Source organism: Sinocyclocheilus anshuiensis, unplaced genomic scaffold (assembly GCF_001515605.1).
Source record: "Sinocyclocheilus anshuiensis isolate Anshui unplaced genomic scaffold, SAMN03320099.WGS_v1.1 scaffold211, whole genome shotgun sequence".
NCBI classification, from domain to species: domain Eukaryota; kingdom Metazoa; phylum Chordata; class Actinopteri; order Cypriniformes; family Cyprinidae; genus Sinocyclocheilus; species Sinocyclocheilus anshuiensis.
Window position 1 is genome coordinate 253,006 of NW_015548195.1, and position 12,437 is coordinate 265,442.

Consider the following 12,437-nt stretch of genomic DNA (forward strand, 5'->3'; position numbering starts at 1 on the left):
TGATTCTGCCTCCTTGTGGTCATTCATTATTGTTTCTTTGTATTGGTGATCAGGACAGAAATCTTACCGAAATAAAAATTAAACCTAAATAGACAACTGCGTCTGGGGGAAAATAACTAAATAAATAAAATGAATGTTAATATTTGTATTCTTTTTATTTTTATTAAAATAATTATATGTTTTTTATTATATGTTTTTTTCTTTGGAGCAGGAAACAGAAAACCTAAAGTGGAGCTACGTACAGTACAGTGTAATAATTATAGCCTTTTTTGTATTCAGTGCCTTTATTTATTTATTTATTTATTTTTTTATACTGACCTCCCATCTAATACCAATGAAAAAAAGTATTCAGCTGTTGCTTTCACTCCACAAACATGTATAAACTACATGTCACAACAGCAAACACGCTGCTCATGTGTGAACAGCAAAATGCTGTTACTCATTTCACATTTGAAGAGTTTAAGTTTAAAGGCATAATGGTAAAAAAAAACATACTTTTAAATAAAAAAGGTAGCGTGCAGGGTTATGAAAATATTTGTAAAAATAATAATAAAAAAATCAACAACTTAGAATTCTATGTCTATCAAAGAGGAGAGGAGAGACATTTGAAACTGCTTGAAGCGAGCAGTGTTGCCAACTAGATTTAGCAACTTTTCAGACTACCCTAGCAGCTTTTTTCTTCAAAAAACACTTCTAGATGCACATTCTACTGCTTACACATGCTCTTTTAAATGACAAATCCTGTTGCGTTCACGAATAACCTTGCAATAATAAATATCATTGCAAGAATGTTGATTGAGCTCTTATACAAAATGCACTTAATGTACTTTTTAAATGCACTACATTATTATTAGGCTATACAGGCTTTATAAAACACATTCCCAGTAAACCTACAGTATTTTTAAAAAAAGAATCCGTAATCTTTTTTACAAAGTAATACTTAATAAATACTGAGGCTCTCAAATTAACATTGTTTGTGATTTTGATATGTTTTTTGATATGTATGCATTTCTTTTATTGAGAAAGAGGGTGATGGGATTGAGAAATGATTCCTGCATGTGTTACATGCTGAAGCATGCATCCTCTGATGTTTTTGTTTTTAAATTAAGCTTTTAGATGGTGACTATTAAGCCAACGGTGTTCAGTGGAGTTAGAAAATAATAAACATAAATCTTCCTTTTATTGCCATTCGGTGAACAAAACAGGAAGTCCTTTATTCAAAGATGAACTCTAATATTTTCTCTGTGTTGTTCTCTCCACTGTGAATTTATTAGTCCCTTATGTGGCTCATCACAAAAAAAAAATGTTGCAGCAGATACTTTTCACAAATGATCTAACATCAATATTCATATAACAGTTACAGCACACACTGCTGTGTACTGTAGGGGGCGGCATTTAACTTCATTTACATTAGTTCAGGGCTGTCCAAACCTGTTCTTGGAGGGCCTGTCCTGCAGAGTTTAGCATCAACCCTAATTAAACACAACTGAAGAATCTAATCAAGGTTTTCAGATTTAGAAACTTTCAGGCAACTGTTTTAGAACTGGTTGAAGCTGAACTTTGCAGGACAGTGTAACCTACTGCATTAGTTCAAATATCAATAGGGAAGAGAAGAGCACGTCATTCATATGTAAAATGAAGTGCTAATCTATGCTGTGCACACAGTGACTAAAATGATGTGTTATTATTGAAATGTAATATGTTAGTATTGAGTTGTGTGAATCTCACAAACTAATGGAGCTCACACCTTCTAGAATTACGAAAAGTACCTTTCTCATGGCACATTCTTTAAAGTTTCTTAGGCAATTTTCTGAAAGGCTACATTGATATGAGACGGCACCCATCGCTATACATTGCAATCACAATGAGTTATTTTGTTTGAATGGCATTTCAAGTCACATTGTTTTCATTGTGTGCTTTCATCATTGTTATAGATCTTATCAGTGTTAAATATAGTTACTGCATTAATCTTCAGGCTTTTTGCAAATTCCTTACAAATGAAAAAACATGACAAGCAATTTTTCTTTAGACAAGAACAACAAATCCCACAGTACTGTCATGGCAGGTTTCACAAGTAAGATCGGGCAGAAGTGAAACTGGAGAAATGGATACAGAGGGAATACATTAATAGCAAGTGCTTTTGTGGTTTAACTGAACAATTATATTTTTGGCAGTGGGAAAAGCGATATATTCTAGTTACAGTAAGTGCAAATAATGATAAATTCTGTTTACACAAAAATATCAGCATTTTCTTTAGCAACAGGTGTGTAAATATAGTTAGGTGGCAGATATTTATACGTCAGTACTGTAGTACATAATAAAACAGCATGCAATAACATATTGAGTGTAAATTATCATATATATAAATTTTATTAGATGAATGCCATGCTAATTTATTGGGACAAAAACCTCCCTACACCTACAGCTAAGCATACCTAATAACACTGTATTATTAATGAGGCGTTTTATTTCCACTTTTCAAATATTTACTTTATTTTTATTGAAAATAAATACCTTTCTGATCTGGTATGTGATGGGAAAAGGAGAAGCACGAGTTTGAGCACACACCTCGCATCTTTTACTCACTGTGCTTAGGGGTGGGAATCACCAGAGGCCTAACGATACGATATTATCACGGTACTTGTGTCACGATACAATATTATTGTGATTTTAAATATATTGCGATATTCTACGATATATTGTAATTTATTACCTTTTTCCAACTTCAAATTATGTCCCCAAATGAATACTTTGGCAACATCTGTTTTAACTAAAAAGAAACATTTCTCAGTTTGTTTATCTCACTTCAGTTTTATTGCTGCAGTGCAAAATGGGATTGTCAAGCAGACAAACTGACAAACACTTTCATGAAAACGTCATAAATGTTGTATGCACCTGCCATACTCAATTTTGTATTACAGTCTAATCTAGTCCACCTTAATTAAATGTAAACAGGTATGCACTGCTGTGCTACTACAGGTATTTTGAACTTGAACTTGTACAAAAAAAGTTGTGCAAACTAGGGCTGCACAATTAATCGAAATTAAATTGCAAAGGTGATAAATCGCGATTAGGCAGAAGCTGTGATTGCATGCGTATCTTTCAGAGAAGCACGGTTCTGTGATCAGTAGTAAATGAAACTCCAAATATGCCCTGAAGAAGAATTCCAGGAAATGCCTATGGCTGCAGCTGAATAAACAGAGGATTTAACTGCTTTCACTAGCTGTGTCCCAAACTGAAGTGCGTGGACTCCAGAGTGTGCATTTGAAGTGTGATTGCGTCACAGCGGCGCGATGAAGGTTGTCCCAAACTGAAGTGTGTGGACTCCGAAGTGCGCATTTGAAGTGCGATTGCGTCTCAGCGTCACGACGTAAGCTGTCCCAATTCAGAATGCGCCCTCCAAAGACCGCATTCCAAGGCCGATTGCGTCACCGCGGCGCGACGAAGGCTGACTTATTTCGAAAGCGACTTCAAATGCGCTCTCCATTTAGCAGGAAAATGAAGTGTACATCTGATGGACACTTCGCACCCTACCATATCCCAGAATCACTTGTGCGCAGATGACAACTGTGTTTATATTCAAAGAACAGGGCGGGGTTTGGAAACCGCCATAAAACATCAAAAGAAGAAGAAGAACAGGGTGGGTGAGAGTTCTGTGGGGGAATTCACATTGAAATGTAAGTATTGTGTTTTCATTTACTCAAATACCTAGCGAAAGTGTTAAGTCAGGGTTTTTTTTTAACACAAAGCCCACAAATAGAACAACCACTATATAAGGCAATAGTCTTTCCCTTTGTTGTGTTTTTGTAGTGCTGTCATGCAAGATATGTCTACAAATATTTTAACCAAATGTCAGTATTTTGTATGCATGTCCTGCTGTGTCATATTTTCTAATGCACCCTCCGAAGACCGCATTCCAAGGCCGATTGCATCACCGTGGCGCAACGAAGGCTGACATATTTCGAAAGCGACTTCAAATGCACCCTCTATTTCGCAGGAAAATTAAGTGTACATCTGATGGACACTTCGCACCCTACCATATCCCAGAATCCCTTGAGCGCAGATGACAACTGTGTTTATATTCAAAGAACAGGGCGGGGTTTGGAAACCGCCATAAAACATCAAAAGAAGAAGAAGAACAGGGTGGGTGAGAGTTCTGTGGGGGAATTCACATTGAAATGTAAGTATTGTGTTTTCATTTACTCAAATACCTAGCGAAAGTGTTAAGTCAGGGTTTTTTTTTAACACAAAGCCCACAAATAGAACAACCACTATATAAGGCAATAGTCTTTCCCTTTGTTGTGTTTTTGTAGTGCTGTCATTCAAGATATGTCTACAAATTTTTTATCCAAACTTTAGCACTTCAGTATTTCGTTTGCATGTCCTCATTTTTCAATATCTTTTTTTAAATGTCACATTGTCAATGAAACAGCCTAATTTCTGTAGTTTAGTTTAAAAAAAAGTTACAAATAAAACGAATAAGTTGTATACATTATTAATTTTTGTAGTGTAATTTATTTGTAAATGAGCCTGAGTACTTTCTGTACATTTTTTATTTTTGTTTTGCATATTCACATGTGTAAATAAAAGAGAAGTAATTATGTACATTGTTAATTCTTTTAATGCAGCTTATAATTTTTTCACAAAACATTCTTCTATATGTTTATTTTTTTGTCCTGTAAATAAATTTTTTTTTAACACATTAAAACAAATGGTTCTATACATTACTGAAAGTACTTTTTACAACATACTATTTACAACATGGCTTAGGTTTAACATAAGAAAAACAACATAAATTTTGAGCCCAGCCCTGCCTCCATGTGTTCTGGGGTCTTCAGGAGGTGAATCTCTTGGTGAATGGCCAGCACCTCCTCAGCGACTCGGAGGACAATGCGGTGACAGAGGAACGAGGCATGTCAAACACTCTGGAGACCACTCGTAGGGAAAAAAGGAAAAGATAAATTGTTTAGAGCTATGACAAAGTAATTAGTAGAAGAAATATTGAGGTACTTTAGTAAACTACTTTTAGTAACTACTAATACCATATTGGGGGAAAACTACTAGTCATATTTATAACCTTAGCTAAAGGGATAGTTCAGCCAAAAACGAAAATTCCAAACCTGGAATAACTTGACGGTGAGTAAATGATTACAGAATTTTCATTTTTGGCTGAACTATCCTTTAAGTAAAAGAAGCCTACTCTCTTGCATAGTCTAATATACTTAAGGTATTGAGAGTAAAAGTAAAGGTATACAGTATTCTGAAAAAATAATTCGTCAGGATTAATATTACTGCTGCACTGATGTGTATGTTGCATTTTACTTCTGAATATGTTCATGGTTATTAAATTTAAAGTTGCCTACTTCATATACTGTTGGGTAGTTTAATCTACAACAATGCATCATGTTGTAAAAGACCATATTTTTGTAGTGCTGCTGTCCTGTGAGGAAAAATCATATTTGTTCGAGTATATTTAACGAATGTACTTCCTAACAGTCCACCTCTGATTATTTTGAAAATTAAAGTATCAACATTTTGTCAGAATATTAACAAATTTTTGCTAACTATATCAAAGGCTGCATCTGAAGGACTCGGACCGTCAAACAGAGCCACCGCTGAACATTGAGCTGTACAATGCTCTATTTTTTTATTCACAGTTTTATTTTTGCTAACCTGTCTACATATGATCACCATGTTCAAGACAATAAACTATATAAAATCGCACCTTTGTAAGATATCAGTCAGCATTTGAACTGCTACGTGTGTGTGTGTGTGTGTGTGTGTGTATTTTGTAGTTTTTCATATGTATCATTATTACATTATTCAAGTAAGCTCCAAGCCAATTCCTGCATTTAAACTTGTAATTCGACAAAGGACGCAGCAAACCAGTGTAACTTACCTGGCCTCGGTCTTGGCTAAGTCTGAGGTACATCACCGTCTCCTCCATTATGAGGTAAGACATAAAAACAAAAATGAGCAATTCTGGCTCCACCTATCCTGGCAGGATTGCGCTCTCCTCTCTCACCGTTGCTATGCAACAGAGTGCTAATCGGGAACCTCTGGTGTCGCAAGTAAGAAATAGTGCGAAGGCGGAGCATCTCACGCACTTCGGAGGCCTGGCCTTCGAAGTGTGCACCCTCAACTTTGGGACACAACTAGAGCGTCTCTGCTATCACTCTCACTCACATCCACCATGCTTGTAGTTCTTTCTGTTCGTGGCTGTAGTTCTGAACCGAATGGCTTCGAGTATGCACATTGCTCAAAGCTTAAAGCTCTGGCTCCCTCTAGTCACTGGCATGAATTCACCACGTTTTACAGCTCAAGCACAGAGGCAAGGTTCTTTTATGTATTAGTCAAATAAATACTGTGGAAGTCCACAATGACATCTTTCTTTAAAACATGACAAACTTTATCTGTTTGGACTGAAGACGTCAGTAAACAGTAAAAGACTCTTTATAGATAGGCCTACTTTTTGTGATGGCAAAATTATTTTTATTGGAGCAACACTGATTTAATAAACACATGGTCAGTGCTGTTTTAGAGTCTAATACATGAATGTAGAAAAAGATAACAAAGGTTTTGTTTACATTGTAATCCTGCTTTACCTGTGAGTAGACTTGTGCCTGTATTCGGTAATGCGATATATCACGGTAACGAATATGCACGATATTGTTATCGTGGGCACTTCATATATACAGTACTAAGACTGTATATTTTATTTGATATGTCATTACATTAAACTGACTAAAATTTGTTTTGTTTGTTATAATGCAGCTGCATTACTTTGTTTCTGAATCGTGTTTAAATGGTGAGAGTAATACAGTATTTGTATGTCAAAATCAGTAGGGGACACATTACAGAAAACACTGAGTATTAGTACACTTTTCTGATGAGCAGAGCTAAAATGTAAAATACAGTGGAAATTTTCCAGTATTAGGTGCACAAACATGTCCAGTCTGACAAGCTGAACAACTAACAGCAGACAAGTAACAGCTGGTCGGTTAGGGTTGGGTTAAAATGGGCGCCATACATTCAGGATCTAATCTGTTTGAAAAAAGGAAGTCTATATAATAACTGAAGACAGTTAACCATTAAAATTCCCATTCATCTCAAACGCAGAAGCAGTCAAACTAGATGTGGCCTTCCTGGAGGCCTCCTGTGAACAGCCTGTGAGCCAATCACAATGATGTAAAAGTCACCTAACTAATCATTCTGGAGCTGCAGGAAAGAAAATAATCCTGATGGCACCACAAGAACACAGAACATTTTATCAGAATGTGTAGACAAATTCAAACTGTTCATATGAATCTTACACTGAATTTCATCTCCTTAGAAGTACGGGTACAATAATACAAAATAGTATAAATGCAGTATAAAAAATGCATAATGCATGTCAGAAGTGTTAAGAACTGATCCAAAAATTATAGAAAATGTATACAAAATTAATAAAAAATGTCTTTTGTATGCCAATAAAAAAAAATGATACCAGAGTTAGTACATTTTTAAATGTTAAATATCTAAGGCGTTTGTTTAGACTCAAGTGTCTACACTGTAAAATATGACCGTGAATTTAATGGTAAAAGACTGTACAAATGCTACAGTAAAAACCTGTTAAATGGTTAATGGTAAATTCCCCTACTATATACGGTGAAAAACTGTATTGGACATAAATTTTACGGTAGTATACCGTTTTTGGAAGTGAAACATACCGTATAATTTACAGCGAATAACCGTAAATTGACATTCCCAGAATTCCCTGCGTTACATTTCAAATTTGATGTTTTTTTGTTGAAATAACTATGTTTCTTCTTAGTTTTTTCTTATCAGTTTTGTATATTAGGGTTGTGTGTTACACCTAATGTTGTTAAATGAATGTTTATTGCATTATTTCAGTTTCATGTGTGTTACCATGATGGTGTTTAGTGTTTGTGTAAATGACACTGTGCACCTTCTATATATGTTATTATTTAAAAGCTGCTTGTGATGGGCTTTGGTTCATAATGTGACTTTCTCATCAGCACCTGCATTTGGTGGTTATCAGTAATACAAAGGTACAAAACAGATTTCAGTACTTCAGTAGGTTGGTATATTAACATTATATCAGTTAATGAAATTACGGTATTTAACTGTAAATTTAAGTTAAAACCATAAAACCTAAAATGTTGCTACTGTATTTTTTACGGTAAAATTCTGGCAACCACAGCTGCCGGTTTTTTACCGTAAATTTTACGGAATTTTTTTTACAGTGTACTGTGAATGTTTTAACAGAGTATAAGAGAAAGATTCCAGCAACAGAGCTGAGCTTGAATGAACATGCCTTGCCGAACAGGTAAACAACTACCCACAGAACAAGTAACAGCATGTTGGCAAGCCAAAGTTATTTTTATCAAAGGAACCGACGCCAAACACTGAAGGCCTAATGTAACACTAGGTATAATCCATTAAAACATATCTATTCGATTTTCCGGATAAATGGTCAGTTATACTGAGTTACCCACATGAGTGGAGATTACTCAGAAATGTTTGACTGCTCAATAACAACTGAGCAATCAAAATCAAGTATTCCAGAAAAATGAGTAATACAAATATATGATGTTAATGTATCTGCTAGCATTCTATGGCATGGAATGTCAGTGTGAGCTAGAGAAAATGCTGATACTGAAATAGTGATCAAATACTGATGACATTGAAACACTAGGTTTTTTCAATCACTTACAGTCATAACTGTGAACCATTCATCACTCTCTGAAAATGTGTCCTTATGCACTCTTAAGAGATGCACTTTGAGATGACTGACCCTAAAGTTAACACTTGAAAATGACTTTTACATGCCGGTTTCATATTAGTTGCAAAAAATAAATAAAATTGCTAATACCACTGATCATGTCATTTTGCATTAACACTCGAGTATATGATGTGGTGCTCTTCATCTGGTTTCTGAAAGAAAAAAAAACACGAATATCAGGAATTAAAACATGTAAAACAATGAAAAAAGTGTGTGTATGTTTATAAATAGTGTTTGTGTGTATACATGTATACCAACAGTCTGGTAATGTTCTGTAATCCTTCCTGACTAAACACTATAAATTGGCTTATGGTCAGCGGTTGAATACAGAGACAATTGCAAGCACAGGGCATGATAGCAAAAGCATGATGTTTTATTTGATCGTTTTAAATAACTTTCTTAAATACTGGCAAGTTGTACACACAATTTCTACCAAAAAGAGAATACCTACATCAGAGTATCACTTTTGAAGGATATTTTGGGGCTTTTTTGGATGTTTTCAAAACACTTTAATTTTTGTCTATGGAGTCTATGGCTGCAAAAAGTCACCTAGCAGTTCCGGCACTGCTTTCCTGCATTTGACTCACCACTGAATCATCAGGATTGATAATAAATGCTTTGGTGATTTGATGACTTACACTATTCATCACTGACTGTAACTGTGTTACAGATGCCTGTGGCTTTTCAGAAGCATAATCACAGTATTTAGTAAACCGTACTGACTCTACGAAATGAGAGCAAATTTTTGGTATAATGTGTACGTTTCTTAAGTTGTCTGATATGGCACTGTACCTTAGGGACGGTACCATGAACAACTGAAGCCTAAGCAAAAAAACAAAAAACAAACTGAGCGAAATAGTGTGGTTTAAACTGCTTGAAAGGCCACACTATGCACAGACAAATAAGGACAAACAGTGACAGCAGCACAGGATGGCACATTTTCTGCTTCATCACGTGTGCAAGCGCAAACAGATTTTCTCTCAGCATCTGTGGTTTCTGCAGACAGAGTCACTGCACACTGCAATACAGTGTCTTACCGTACTGTGAATACTGCGTGCACAAAATGTTGTTTCGGCATAAAGTACCTCTTCCTCACAAGTCTGAACTGTTTTAATAATAATAATAATAATAATAATCACATTTTCAAACTTTAAAAGCACTTTATACATCTGAAATGGTATTTTAAAAACTAATATTGTAGCACTTTTTCAGAAAAGAAAAAAAACATGATTTTGACCCAGAAAGGTTAATATCATTGAATGAAAAAGGTAATACTTGCCCTCTGGTATTGCTTGTTTGCAGTTCCAGCGGTGAAAGTATACCAACCCTACAACTACAGCCAAGACCAGTATTAATAAGCCAGCTGATATCAGTGGAATAAGATGTGACTTCTGAAGGACATCTGTAATGAGAAATACATTTAAATGAATCCTGCAACTTCAGTCAAGACATTGTAGAATGCAGTTGATCTCTATAAAAACCACCGAGAAGTCACAGACAGTGTAAACTGAAGACATTTGATGTGATAACAGAAAAGACAAAATACAAAACAAACTCAAATCTGCTAATGCTTAAGTGACAAAGACAGTTAAACTACATGAAACGACACTTGAGGTTACACAGTTAAACACAATCTTTAGTTTAAAGATCATAAAAGTAAACCAGCACAACAGTTGTTACCCTGCAGTACTGACAATCATTAACATCATTAACAACAAAAACTACTGAGCAGCTCAGCAAATAACAGTCATAAATATCACAGCTGACATACCTTTACATCTGTGACAGAGTCCACTGATGTCCAGATGTTGAGTCTGGTTGCTGATGGGATTGTTGAGCACACAGCTGTAGGTGTTGTTATCCTGATATTCCACCTCCAGAGGTAGAGAGAGACTGATGCTGAGATCAGACACACTGATGCTGGACAATAAACTGTTTCCTTTGTACCAGGAGAGAGTCACATGACTCACATTCACCACTGAACACACCAATGAACAATTCTGCTGTGATGATGATGATGATGAAGAACAGTTTGAAGTGTTTCTGCTGATGACAGGAATGGGAACAGGAGCTAGAAATGTTAGAGAAAGAATGTAAAATTAAAATGTTACTCTAAAAATGAAACAAACAACATGACAACTTTAATTTGACTCTACTATTATTTCTGTTTTTTAATTTACAGTAAAAAAAATAAAAAATTAAAAAATGATATTAACACCACCTTAGTTTTTGACTAGACATTTAATCTTACTCACCATAAACAGCAACTGTGAAACTCTTGTGTGAGATTACTCTGTTTCTGATGATCTGTAGTTTATAAAGTCCAGAGTGTTCAGTTCTGATGTTTCTGATGGTCAGAGATCCAGTTTGACTGTCTATCTGGAGTCTTTTCTCAAATGTTGTATTAGTGGCATCTATATAGATGTTCTGTCTGTTGATTTCAGCTATAACAGTGTCTGGATTGTCAGCTTTAAACGTCCACAGTATCTGATCATCTTTCTTTACTTTATCATCAGTGTTTAGAGTGACAGAACCTCCCTTCATCACTGATACTGATTTCACTGCATCTGTATCGCAAAGCACACCTGAAACACAACAAACATTTTTTATTCAGGTTTGTTTGTTTTAAACAAGTTTAGAGAAAAATGCATGTCAAAATGAGCAATTCCACAAAAAACGCTTGTTCAAACAAATACGTGCCATAATACGTAATGATATACCACAAAAAAAAAAATAAATAAATAAGACACCCTCTTCATGAACTGAATTGCAGTCCATTGTTTATTGTCTCAGGCAGGATGTTTTCCAGATGTTGAACTCCAGAACTGAACATGTCGATATAGCATGTCTATTTCTGCTATCTTCAGGCAAGAACTGAAGTTGTATTTAAATACAATTTCAACGTCTGTTAACAAGAAAGCTATAAAAACATCTAGAATTTGTGCCATGTTTAAGATTTTCCCTAATACACTTGTATTTCTATTTGTGTGCCTTTTTTTTTTTCTTCTGTCCTTTTCTTAAGAATTTTTATATTACATTGTTTTTTTCTGTGATGTTTTATCTATTAATCCTCAAGTAGTTTATTATTGATTGGTATTTTGTATGTTTTGTACGTACTGTTTTTTACTGTTTGTTTTGTACGTACTGTAATCCTTGTTGTTTACTGCAATAAAAAAAAAAAGTGCAGTTGAAAAAAAAAAAAAAATATGTCTATTTCTGCTGACTGCTTTTTGCGAGTTGGAAGCTCAGTTTACCACTAGCCTATTTCGCATTTCCTCCACTCTTACTAATATTAAAAAAGCCAAAATAAAGAATGCTAAATAATGTTAAAAGATAAAAACGGCTAATTTTGGAGTCAAACACCATATAATAGAATGAGGGGGAAATACTTACCACGTAAGAACCAAATCCACAGACAGAAGAAACAAGATTTATGAACCATATTCACAAAATCGGATCAAACTCCTCATGATTTAGTAGAGGCGATTGTTTGATTGATTAAATCCAAAAACATACAATGACGATTTCGCTCCGTTTTTCTCAAACGATAAAAAAGTCGAAGTAGATATTAAAGTAAACACGCTTAAACAACGCCCATTTCGAGGAATAACGTTAGTAACGTTTTCGCTTTATGTGCTCAAGATGGTAGAAA

The 12,437-nt window shown here is 35.0% G+C and overlaps 1 protein-coding gene across 2 annotated transcripts; it reads right to left on the reverse strand.

Annotated features, from left to right (window-relative positions):
- Nucleotides 1–8,205: 8,205 nt before the first annotated feature.
- On the reverse strand, nt 8,206–12,437 carry LOC107653183 (SLAM family member 9-like). Of its 2 annotated transcripts, XM_016439847.1 has the most exons (6): nt 12,179–12,437; nt 11,041–11,370; nt 10,557–10,856; nt 10,065–10,187; nt 9,823–9,890; nt 8,206–8,937 (listed from the first exon to the last, which is right to left on the reverse strand). In XM_016439847.1, exons 1-6 carry the CDS (start codon nt 12,225–12,227, stop codon nt 8,887–8,889), a joined length of 921 nt encoding a protein of 306 aa, XP_016295333.1. In that variant the 5' UTR covers nt 12,228–12,437; the 3' UTR covers nt 8,206–8,886. The 2 variants fall into 2 exon arrangements, with proteins under 2 accessions (XP_016295333.1, XP_016295334.1); XM_016439848.1 differs by lacking the exon at nt 9,823–9,890.